The sequence below is a fragment of the Symphalangus syndactylus genome, chromosome 7 (genome assembly GCF_028878055.3).
Source record: "Symphalangus syndactylus isolate Jambi chromosome 7, NHGRI_mSymSyn1-v2.1_pri, whole genome shotgun sequence".
NCBI lineage: Eukaryota > Metazoa > Chordata > Mammalia > Primates > Hylobatidae > Symphalangus > Symphalangus syndactylus.
In genome coordinates this window covers 11,016,905-11,029,784 of record NC_072429.2, presented here as the reverse complement: position 1 = coordinate 11,029,784, position 12,880 = coordinate 11,016,905, and the positions used below count along the sequence as shown (strand labels likewise).

Below are 12,880 nucleotides of genomic sequence, written 5' to 3'. Positions count from 1 at the left end.
TCAGGCAAGAGAGGGTGATGGCTCGAACTAGGACTAGGATGGAGGCAGCTGCAAAGGAGAGTAGATGTGTGTGTGTGTGCGTGTGTGTACGCATGTGCGCATTTCACAGGCAGACAGGGTTTGCTGATGGGTTGGATGTCAGAGGTGAAGGAAAGATGGGAATCAAGAAGAATGCCTAAGTGTTTAGCCTGAGCAACCAGGTGTTTGGAGGCTGGGGAGGAGCAGGTTAGAAAAAAGAATCAGGGGTCCTTTTCCAGCCCCTCACTTCATGATTTATACGCACTTTGTGCCCACAATATGCAGAAAAGACAAGTCTACAGAGACAGAATGCAGGTCGGCAGCTGCCAGGGGCTAGGGAAAAGGAGGAAGCAGGAGCGACTGATAATGGGAACGAGGACTGCTTCTGGGGTGATCAAAATGTTTGGAACCAGAGAGAGGTGGTGGTTGCACAACATGGTGAAGGTACTGAATGCTCCCCAGCACTGTACATTGTAACATGGTGCATTGCATGTTATGTGAATTTCACCTCAGTTTTTGTTTTGTTTTGTTTTGTTTTGTTTTTTGATGGAGTCTCACTGTGTTGCCCAGGCTGGAGTGCAGTGGCGCGATCTTCGCTCACTGCAACCTCCGCCCCCCTGGGTTTAAGCCATTCTCTTGCCTCAGCATCCCAAGTAGCTTGGATTACAGATGCCCGCCACCACGCCCTGCTAATTTTTATATTTTTAGTACAGACAGAGTTTTGCCATGTTGGTCAGGCTGGTCTCGAACTCCTGACCTCAGGTGATCCACCCGCCTCGGCCTCCTAAAGTGCTAGGATTACAGACGCGAGCCACCACACCCGGCCACCTCAATTTTCTTTTTTAAAGTGAAAGATAAATAAAGCCTTTCCCAGACAAAAACTAAAGAATTTTGTCATCAGATGCAGCTTCAGTTTCCCACATCCGCTATTGGCAGAGGCCGAGTAAATTGTGTGAGTCTCTCACTGATAAAGAAATATCACACAAGAACTGGTCACACAAGTCAGTGCCAAGGCTGGTTTCACGCCTTCTGTGGCAGGGTGGGTCGGGGGATATGGATGTTCAAAGCCCTGCCTGCCTCTTTACCGGCTGTGTGGCCCCAGACAAGTGAGGTTTCCAAACCTCAGTTTCACCATCTATCAAATGGGAACATGGCAATCTCTGCTATCCAGATACTATTATTATCACCTGTCAGGTGCCTGGCACGTGGTAGGTGCTCAGGAAATGGAAGTGGCCAGGGTCCTTGCTTCAAGTCCAGGTCCCCTCTCCCTCACTATGATGCCTAGGGGATGACACTCATCGTCATAAAGGGTCCACTCTGACCCCGCCATCTAGCACTGAGCTGGAGGACACACGTCTCAGGGGTACTGAGACTCTTCCCAGTCTGTGCCAAAAACACCAGTTACAGAACCTGCCCCCAATTCCAAATTCCAGACAACATTCAGATCCATTCACTTTTCAGCCCGTGCAGAGGGGTCCCGCTGGGGGCTGCCGAGCTTGGGACAAGACGTGCTTGAGGACAGAAGCAAGAACAAGTCCTGCCTTTGCACCCCTCCTGACTCAGAAGAAATAAAGGGGCAGGACCAAGGCTCCTAGGAGGCTGGAGGATTTCTCTCCAAGAAACAGCCACAGCCAGAAGTCTTTTCCTGCCTATGGGCTTTGACCAAATGTCCTGCCAGGAAGGAGTTAGACACCTGCAAACACAAAGATGAAAGATGTTTGTATGTTATCACAAGGGAGGGAGTGTTTTGTGCTGTTGATACAACTGCAATCACGCCATCTCTTTTAAAAGCCCAAAGCCCTTTCTCCACCTGCAAAGCCAAATATGTGGAGGCCGAGAACAGGGACTCTTGGAGGCTAACAGACCTGGGTTCAAATCCTGACTTTGCCACTTGCTGTTTTTGAAACTTTGGACAATTTCCTTAATTTTGCTAAGCCTCAGCGTCTGTGTTTGTAAAATGGGAAAAGAAAAATCTCTTGCCTCACATTGTTGTGGTAAAGATTAAATGAGATAACACCAGGCCTGTCATGAAGTAAGCATTCTTTATATGCCAATTTGTAGTAGTACCATTCTCATGGGTTGTTAACTGGTTGAAATCAAGAGATATGGGGTCCCATATCTACTACCAGTTCCCTGGGTGATCTTACGGCTGATGATTGAACCTTCAATGGCTCCTTATTATCTTCAGAACTAAGTCCAAACTCCCAAGCACCCCATCCCCAGCTATATTTTCCTCTTGAGAACTAGCCAGAGAGGTTGGCAGGGGCCAATCACACAGGGCATAGCAGGCATTGCCATTTTTATCCTAACAACAGGAGGGGAATTGTAAGGCTGTGGCATCCTCAAAGACCAGGACAGTTAGATTGCAAAACCTGTGCAATGACTGAGAGGAGAGGATGGGCCCTGAGGGCTATAAGCTTGGAGGTAGAGCACTTTTTATAAAGTGGCATCTGGACTGAGTGAACCAAGCATCAACCCTCACCCAACCCTAGCCTGGAGCCCATCTCAACCATGTGGCCCTGTCTCACTCCTGAGCATGAGGTAGTCCTCCAGCTTCCATTCCTTTGCGTGTTGTTGCCTCTGCTCAGCGTACCCTTCTCCTTCCATTCTCCACCTGTCAAACTATATGTCTATTAGGTTTTGAGTAGGTGATACAAACACAAGGTGAAAAGATTGAAAAGGTCCCAAGAGACACACGGTGAAAAAGAAGGCTTTCTCCCATCCTGTCCCAGCTCCCGTTTCCTCCCTGGAGGCAGCCATCCCTACCCTCTCACTGCCGCCCTCCTCAGCTGGTCCTTGACCGATGTTAACGTGTGTAGATGCGTGGGTATGCACACGTATGTTCCCCCTTGTGCATATCACACTCAGCATCGGCACACTTTTGGAGGCTCCCCGCCATCAGCCCAGACAATCTAAGTCTTTTGGATGCCTTCACCACGTTCTCTCAGGTGCACGTTTACACTTTCTGGACTTTGCCAACACAAGTAGTGCTTTGGGGAATCACAGGACAGACTCCTAGAAGTGCAACTGCTGGGTCAGTAGTCTGAGTGATTTTAACATTAATGGGGTTTTCCAGACCCAAGAAAATGCTTCCTTCCACAAATGCGTGCGTGTGTGCCGGAGTACACACCCTGGCATGCACACATCTGCCCCCGCACGTGCGCACACACGGAGCTATTGCCTGCTACCGCCCTCAGAGCCAAAGTTCCAGTTCCCACACATGTGTGGCCTCCACCCACAGCTCTTATTAGCCATCTCTTGCTGTGTCTAAACTTCTAGAGGATTGGGACCACCACACCCTGTTCAAATGTATCCCCAGCCCCTGCCCCAGGGCTCGCCTTGGGCTCCTGGGCAAAGGCAAGAAGAAGCCCAAACTCCTAGCACATAATGGGCCATCAATAGTTTTTTCCAGGTTTTTTAAAATTTGTATAAATTTATGGAGTACAAGTGCAATTATGTAACGTACATAGATTGCATAGTGGTCAAGTTAAGGCTTATCATATCCATCACCCAAATAATGTATATTGTACTTACTAAGTAATTTCTTATCACCCACCTCTTCACCCTTCAGAGTCTCCATTGTCTAGCATTCTATGTGCTAAGTCCATGTGTACACATGTTTTACCATCCACTTCTGAGTGAGAACATGCAATATTTCACTCCAGTTGTACTGGAGGATATTATTTTAACTAAAACAAGGCAGACACAGAAAGTCAAATATTGCAAAAGACAAGATTTCATTCTTTTTTATGGCTGAATGGTATTCCATTGTGTGTGTGTGTGTGTGTGTGTGTGTGTCTGTATACCACTGTTTCTGTTTCTTTTTTCCTTCTTTTCTTTTCTTTCTCTCTTTCTTTTTTGAAGCAGGTTCTCACTCAGTTGCCCAGGCTGGAGTGCAGTGGCATGACCTCAGTTCACTGCAGCCTTGAACCCCTGGGCTCAAGCGATCTTCCCACATCGTCCTCCCTAGTAGCCTGCACTATAGGCATGCATAACTATGCCCAGCTAATTTTTAAACTTTTTGTAGATATAGGGTCTCACAACGTTGCCCAGGCTGGTCTCAAATTCCTGGCCAATCCTCCCACCTCAGCCTCCCAAAATGCTGGGACTACAGGTGTGAATCACTGCGCCCTGTTACTTTTTCTTTATGCAGTCATTCACTGATGGACATGTAGGTTGATTCCATATCTTAGCTACTGTGAATAGTGCTGCGAAAAACATGAGCTCAGGTATCTTTTCGATGTATTGGTCAGCATTTCTTAAATGAAGCTGTCTTGCCATATTAAGTGGGAAGAAAGGGCTCCCTGGGAAGGCCAGGGATCATTTCAGCTCTGACCGTCTGGGCTGAAGCCACATTGGTCCGCAGCTCCTATGGGGGCAGCCACTCTGGGCTTAGAGAGGCTTGTCTTCCTTGCAACACTAAAATAACTCCCTGCTTCCTTGCAACCCCAAAATAACCCCTCCCAGCCCATTTTGGGCTGCTCCTTGGGAGCTGATGCTGGGGCCACTTTCTGATACCCTCAGTAGGCACCTGGAACATTTGAAGTGGTCGATTACAGGGGAAAAGTTCTGAGAACGAATAGCTCATGAGAATGAGGAACTGGGCGGTGCCGGGCAGCCACCTGCTCCGGCCCACCCCCAGCTCCCACACCCCCGAATCCTGATATATAGCAGGAGGTCAGGGACCCTGCGCCACTTTTCCCGCCTTCCAATCACATCACCCTCTGCTCGAACTTCCACTCCACCTGCTGGAGGCGTCTCAGGGTTCTTGGGCTACAACGCACCATCTTTCTCCTCCAAACGTTCACAGTGGCTGTTCTCTCTGGAATCGGCTTGTCCCATGTTCACTCAGTTACCTTGTTCCCATCTGTACCGATCTCAACTCGAATATCGCTTCCTTGGGGAAGCCTTCCGTACCTGCACCGTGATACATTCTGGCGGTGCTATTTCCCTTTATATAACTCTTAGCGCGGCTGCCATAAATAAGCAGTTCCACAGTAGGTCCCCGATGTTATCTCCTCCCACTCCTGTGATGGGCGCTCCAGATGTGTCTGCTGTGCTCACTGCTGTAGCCCAGTCCCCAGCACAGTGTCTTCACCTGGAAGCTGAAGTCATGCACATGAATGCTATTTGCCGGCCATGCAGCTTTAGCCAATGACAAAAGTGTTATTGGTAAGAACCTACCACGTGCTGGGCACTGAGGGTTTTCCATCCCTTTACTGTCTTCATTTCACAGCCATCAAGTGAAAGAGAAGGTAGTAGCATCACCATTTTACAAATGAGAAAACTGAGGCTCAGAGAGTTGGAAGTCACGTGCCCAAGGTCACAAAGCTATTTCAGCGACAGCGCTGGAATTAGAACCCAGATCTGTCCAATGTCCAAGTCTTTGCTTTCAGCCCGGGGGCTCCCCTTCACTCCTCACGGTGTCTGTTCTGTAGAGTAAGGATCAAACCACCTACTTCACAGGGTTGCCGTGACACTCGCCCGGAAGGGGCGTCGGGCACAGCGGTCACTGCGTGGATGCAGGATTTTCTTTTCCTGTTGTACATTATTGCCTGGAAAATCAGATTTATCTTTCAGGCCGAGTGAGAAGCCCAATCAAGCCTTAACTGATTCCCCCAAATTGCTGGTCGCTTGTGTGCAGTTGCCAGGCTCCCACAGGGCTGTGTCTGGGGGTTTAAGTACTTAAACAGCAAAAGGTGTTTCACTTCCCGCTGAAAAGGGAAAAGAAAGTATTGGACTTGATTTCATAAATTCGGAGGGGGAGCACATCCCAGTCACCAGCTTGGTTGCTTTTCTAGATGGCCTCGCCCCTCTGGTTTTCTAACTGCATGCATACCAGTGGCATTTCTTCTGGGGTTTCATGAGCTGGGGGCAGTGAGAGGGAGGCTGTGGCATCAGGCAGACTTGGGGCTGTCTGCCAAGTTCTACCTCTTTCTATGGAAAGTTTCACCCTCCAAGCCCTCATCTTCTTCACCACCAGGTGGAAGGATAGAAGAGAAAAGTGGTATTTTGTGTCTCACCACAACTCAATTCCTGGGGAGACACATTCTCATGGTGAATCACCAAGGACTCCACTAAGAAGAGAGCGCTCCCAGGGCCTTGAAAACTCAAAACTCTGCCCAGTGGGATTTAAAAAACACCCCCTTTCTGTCCACCTCAGAAAGCACAAGCCTCTGCCTGAGGTGAGTACAAGGGAGGTAGAAGGGAGAGAGGATGGAGAACCTACCTCTGGAAGACTTCCTGGAGGAGGTGACAGAGGAGGCCGGGGCTTGAAAAAAGAGTAAGAGCTCTCTAGGTAAGGAAAGGCCTTCGAGGCAGTGAAAACAGCATGTGCAAAGGCACAGAATCAGAATGGGCCTGGCACTTTTCAGAATTAAATGCCACAGAGCCAGATCAACACTCCAAGGCAGCAGGTGCTGTACAATCTAACTCGGTACAAAGTGCAGAGAGATTACTCCTGCTTTTAGGCATCTGGGAGGACTCAAGGAGACAGGTACCTGAGCTGGGCCTTGAAAGGAGAGTGGTTGAAGTGAATACAAGAAAGAGTGACACACCAGGCATAGGGGACGCAAAGGCAGAGGAAGGAGGGAGAAGGCATGCTGCAGCTGGGGACATGCTCAGTTGCCTGAGTGTCTGTGAAATTAACAGGCAGATGCTGGAGTGTTGGATGAGACCCTGTTGGAAAGACAGGTTGAAGTCTGATCAGAGTGGGCATTAAATACAGGCCAAAGGAGTTTGAGTTGAATTTGAATCCAGGCTCTGCCATTTTCTAGGGGTGTGACATCACCTGGCCTCTTTGAGCCTCAGTCTCCTCAACCGTTAAATGGAGACAATGATTTTCCTCACTCGTGGGGTTGTGAGGATTCATTGATATTGTATTTACTATGCATGGCATCGCTTTGCCCAGGATGATCCTGCAGGACAGTTGTGCCATGGTTCATTGAACTTTCTTCCCCCTGCAGATGGCAGCTCAGGCTGTTTTCCATTCTTGCCATTGCACATCTGCCAGCGGACATCCTTGTGCACATATCCTCTCGAGAGCAGTGGCATTGCCACGGGCTGGGCTCTCTGAAGAATGGCTTAGATCTAAGTGACCTAGAGGGCCATCTATTATATATTGGGAATTTTAAAAGAAGTGAAGGAGAGGCAGTTGCTGAGTAGCATGTATGCTGTGTGCGGACAGCACCCAGTGTGTGCCCATGTGCATGCAGAGGCACGAGAAACCCGGGAGGCCCCCACATACCAAACGGTCAGCAGCAGTCACTTCCTGGTGCAGGGGCTCAGGTGTGTGGTGGCCCTGATTCTTGGCCCTTTCTGCACACCTCAGGGATACTTGGCTTACTGGAATAAGCCTGTCATCATTTTGGAAGTTTGAAAGGACAGTTGGAGAGACTATTTTTTGTTAGCTATGAGGGTGACAATGATGGTGACAAGGATGACATGATTCTTCCTCACAGGCAAAGAGAAGCCATTGAAGGTTGCTCCATAAGGGGATGACGTGGCCCTCTAGGGCAATCCTTCTGCCCACATGGGACAGGAGAGGATGGGAGGGAGAGAGAGCGCCGTGCAAAATCCCCTGCCCTCGAGAAAGGTGACCAGAACTTATGGGAGCTGGGCTTTAAATAGGAATACAGCAGAAGTGGTTCTTCTTTGAAAACTCTATGAAGAAAGGACTCACAGCTGTTTTGGTCATCATTGTCCTCCCAGCACCTGGAGTAGCATCTGACACATTGTGGGTTTTCAAAGAAATATGTGTTGAAAAGGACTGAGGAAGGGAAGGAGGGGCGGGAGAGGAGAGAAGGAAAGGATTTTCTAATTATAAGAGAGGCTGGTTCACTCAGATTTGAAGACCCCTCATCCAAACATTAACTCAAATGTCAGCCTAATGCCAAAATACCTATACCCGGCTGTTGTGGTAACTCAGAAAAATTTTGATGAGAAATAGGGATTCTCCAAAAAAAATACCCTTATTGCTACCCCCTCCAAAGTTAATTAAGTGTGGCGGTGAGACTCATGCTGTTTGGGCTATTTATGTAATGAAAAGATCTGCTAAAAATAGTACCTGGAGGTTCAGCCGCCAGGACTGGTGGCTGAGCCAGGGAACATGGCAGAGGGTGATCGGGAACACTGATCCCTGCACGAACACAATGGTTCTGATTAAATGATGCTTCTCATATTCAGGTTGCAAACCGCTCCAGGCAAGAGCCTGGGAGAGGCTTAATTTATGTTTTATGGAGATCAGCTTGCTTCTGAGAGGGGGTTCCACCGTCAACTCGATTTCTGCACACTCTCAGAGCTCAGGAGATTGCCTGCTCTCTGAAAAACCAGGAGGAGCTGGTAGGGAAGGACCGGGGCGTGGAACAGGGCCTCAGCTTGTTTCTCGCCAGTTGGAATCATATACAGCCACAACTGGGAGAGAGCCTTGGAGATTATCTGGTGACCAGGGGCTCTTATTTAACCAAGAGGCATTGCACATGCAGTTACTTTATTGAAGTACTGTTTGCACTACTTCAATAGTGCAAAGGGAGGAAGGGAGACAGGAGAAAGCACCCTAACGCCCGCGAGAGGGTGAGATGGGGGTGATAGGATAAACCTATTCATGGTGAGCCTCCCCACAGACTGTTACGCAACCATTAGAAGGACTGAGTGAGTTCTGTCCCTGCTGACCTGGATGTGGGATCACGTGTTCTGCCAAGTAAGACCAGTAAGATTTAGAGATGTGTTCGGAGCAGGGGTGGCGTGGATGACAGGTGACAAACTGCCGACTAAATCTGGCCCTCTGCCTGGCTTTGTACAGCCCGTGGCTAAGAATGGTTTTTACATTTTTAAATTTTGGAAAAAAATCAAAAAAGGAGATTTTTGTGACACGTGAAAATGATATGAAATTTAAATTTCAGTGTTCATTACTGAAGTTTTGTTGGAGTGCAGCCACGCTCTTCTGTCTGCACGTCATCTGCATAGCTGCATTCGCACTGCAGAGGCAGAGCCGAGCCGTCACAGGCTGCGAGGCAGGACGCGTTTATTACCTGACCCTTTCCTGAAAAAGTTTGTCAGCCACTGCCTTAGAGTATGATGACATTTTGCCAAACAGCAGCACCAGATACTGTTCTTAGCACTTCAGAGGAGTAGATTCATTACAATTGTTTATTCGTTCATTCATTTTATCCTTTATTCGTCCGATGCTTAATGTCTATCTGTGGGGCCAGGCACCAGGAACCAGCAGTGAACAAACAGATGCAGGCCTTCTTCTTCTGGAGCTGAAAGTCTGTGTCTAGATCCTTCTTTTCTCAGTACAAGCACTTCCAGCCTTTCCACCTCTTTCTCACCAGTCTCAGTGTCCAGCCCCTTGCATCCTGCCCCGCTTCTGCCTCCCCAGTATGTATCCTGATTGTCCAAGTCCCTCCCAAAGAAAGGTATCCAAACTGGCCCCATACTTCCTGGGGTCTTGCCAAGAGGTTGAGATCTAGTAGAAGGACACATCTTGAATTGGTTCATGCTTTCTATCTGGTTTCAAGGTGCTTAACATCCAACCCTTGCTTTTTCAGCTCCTGCCCTCCACTGAGTCCAGAGAGGGAGATCCCAGTACTTGACTCCATCACGCAGATGGGAGCAGGCACCAGCTATGGAGAGGGATACAGCTGCGTCTCCACATGACCCATCCTGCATGACACCAAAGCCACCGCCACACAGTGCCTCGGATTCTATGCAAAACCTGGGGAGCGGAGACCTACCCCAGCCCCGGGAGGAAGCTAGCTCTTCAGGGGATCGTCTGAGGACTGGAGTTTGATCCAGGAACCTGGCTTCAGGCCTTGCTTTTCTCTCTTCTTCATTCATATTCATTCCCAACACCTTAGAAGGTGTTGCTTAATTTATTTCTAGAAAAGCAGCCCAGAGTCAGTCATTGAAGCCTTCCCCACCCCCTGGCCAGAAAAAAAAAAAAAAAAAAAAAATTGGACACATTTTGGCTCTGTTGGGAGCTTGGAGTCCAGTGGTTGGCATAATTGTCACATTGGGAGCAGAGAAGAAGCAACCAGGGGCCCTGGTCAGGGGACTGAGCCATAGAGTCCCAGGATGGCACCCAATGGCACAGCCTCTTCCTTTTGCCTGGAATCTACCGCATGCAAGATCACCATCACCGTGGTCCTTGCGGTCCTCATCCTCATCACCGTTGCTGGCAACGTGGTCGTCTGTCTGGCCGTGGGCTTGAACCGCCGGCTCCGCAACCTGACCAATTGTTTCATCGTGTCCTTGGCTATCACTGACCTGCTCCTTGGCCTCCTGGTGCTGCCCTTCTCTGCCATCTACCAGCTGTCCTGCAAGTGGAGCTTTGGCAAGGTCTTCTGCAATATCTACACCAGCCTGGATGTGATGCTCTGCACAGCCTCCATTCTTAACCTCTTCATGATCAGCCTCGACCGGTACTGCGCTGTCATGGACCCACTTCGGTACCCTGTGCTGGTCACCCCGGTTCGGGTTGCCATCTCTCTGGTCTTAATTTGGGTCATCTCCATTACCCTGTCCTTTCTGTCTATCCACCTGGGGTGGAACAGCAGGAACGAGAGCAGCAAGAGCAATCATACCACCTCTAAGTGCAAAGTCCAGGTCAATGAAGTGTACGGGCTGGTGGATGGGCTAGTCACCTTCTACCTACCGCTACTGATCATGTGCATCACCTACTACCGCATCTTCAAGGTCGCCCGGGATCAGGCCAAGAGGATCAATCACATTAGCTCCTGGAAGGCAGCCACCATCAGAGAGCACAAAGCCACAGTGACACTGGCTGCCGTCATGGGGGCCTTCATCATCTGCTGGTTTCCCTACTTCACCGCATTTGTGTACCGTGGGCTGAGAGGGGATGATGCCATCAATGAGGTGTTAGAAGCCATCGTTCTGTGGCTGGGCTATGCCAACTCAGCCCTGAACCCCATCCTGTATGCTGCGCTGAACAGAGACTTCCGCACCGGGTACCAACAGCTCTTCTGCTGCAGGCTCGCCAACCGCAACTCCCACAAAACTTCTCTGAGGTCCAACGCCTCTCAGCTGTCCAGGACCCAAAGCCGAGAACCCAGGCAACAGGAAGAGAAACCCCTGAAGCTCCAGGTGTGGAGTGGGACAGAAGTCACGGCCCCCCAGGGAGCCACAGACAGGTAATAGCCCTAGCCATTGGTGCACAAGATGGGGGCACTGGGAGGGGATGCTACTGGTGGGAATGATTAAGGGAGCTGCTGTTTAGGTGGTGCTGGTTTATGTTCTAGGAACTCCTCGTGAGTACTTTGTAAACACCCTCTTGCTTAATCCTCCCAACGGCCCCCAAAGGTAAAACTTAGCTCCATTTTAAAAGGAGCATATTAAAATTCTCAGAGGACTTGGCAAGGGCCGCACAGCTGGGGCCTGAAGAGTGGTCACCTGACTTCGGAACGCACGAGCCCCTTTTCCCAGCTACATTGTCCTTACAATTAGGAGTCTTATGTTTAAAGCCTGACTGCCACTGAGGAGTCGTAAGTGTTCAACCAACCCCTCCAGGATAGCACTCAAGTAACCATGTCACCAATGCTGCCACTTGATGGGGCTGTTGTGGGGTTAAATGAAAAACTCAGCTCAGTTCAGCATTTATTGAGCACCTACTATGCATCAGCTCTTACCGTGGGGGTGTGTAAGTTGGTGGGGAAAGAGGCCAGTGGCGTCAGAAAGGTGGGGCCTTGAAGGCGGCTGAGTTTGGGCATGATACTGTAGATTTTAGGAAAGGTGAAAGAGTTAGAAGCAAGAGTAAGGGTAACTTAAGCAGATCTACGTTTTGGAAAGAGGGCTCTGGGTACCCCTAAGATGTGGACCAGAGGATGAGGCTGTAGACGAGGGGGTTGTGGCACTCACTCATGAGAGAGGAAAGAGAAGAAAGCAAAATCAAGGAGGCCATAGATCTTAAAAGCTCGCAGACTCTTGGATGTTCACAGTGCGGGAGATGCAGAGAGGACAACAGGATTTCCCCTCCCAGAGGGCACCAGGCAGAAAAGATGCACAGAATCAGAATGAGATTTGGATAAATTCACTGGTGACAAAGCCAATGCAGGATCTTAAGGGGAACCACACCAAAGACCCGAGTGGCACCGAGGAAGCTCGCTGTGAGGAGAGACAGCTTACTGGTCTGGGCTTTAGCTGCTGAGAGGAGCAAATGCAAGAATGCTCAGAGGATACCTGGCACATAGAAGTTGCTCAATAAATGTCGCTTTCCTTTCTCTTCCCACAGACCATGGCTTTGCCTTCTAGAATGCTGGTCTGTGGAACTGACCCATTCATTCATTCATTTGTTCATTTGTTCATTCATTCATTTGCAAACATTCATCCAATTCCCACCACATGCCAGGAATTATGATGAATACTGGGGATGTAGAAGTGAGATTTTTTGGGTTTATGGTGATGAGGTTAGAGAAAATCAATGGCACAGCCCTGGTCTCAGCTCTGCCATCACTCACCTTGTATCTTGAGCAAGTTCCTCCCCATCTCAGGCCTCAGTTTCCTCATCTCACAGAGAGTTGGTCTACCCTCACCGGGCTTCCTACTTGCCCTCCAGAGTTGCCTGAAGCTCGCATGAGCGAAGGGACATGAACATGCTCTGCCATCTCCCAACAGGGCATAAGTCCACGCTGCAGCACTGAGCGTCAGACTCAAGAAAAGCTTGCGTGGATATTGCAGACCCACCAACAAGGGCTCCAGGTTCTGGAGATGTGGAGGCAAAACTGCCTAGTGAGAACCCTGCATATTCCCTCTGGTCCTTGTAGCTGCCACCCCCATTCCCAGGGCTGGAGTGTCCCTCCACAGACTCGGGTCCTGGGCCCTCTGCTCTTTCACCACTGTCCATCTG

At 49.5% G+C, this 12,880-nt stretch overlaps 1 protein-coding gene across 5 annotated transcripts in view; it reads left to right on the top strand.

The window, feature by feature from the left end:
* The window catches only part of HRH2 (histamine receptor H2), an 85,669-nt gene that overhangs the window by 15,463 nt on the left and 57,326 nt on the right, over positions 1 to 12,880 (top strand). For all 5 annotated transcript variants that reach the window (XM_063642600.1, XM_055285191.2, XM_055285190.2 and 2 more), the window contains exon 2: positions 9,567 to 11,168. In XM_063642600.1, coding sequence (XP_063498670.1) covers positions 10,093 to 11,168 — 1,076 coding nt within the window. In that variant the 5' untranslated portion in view covers positions 9,567 to 10,092. The remainder of the gene's footprint in view (positions 1 to 9,566; positions 11,169 to 12,880) is intronic.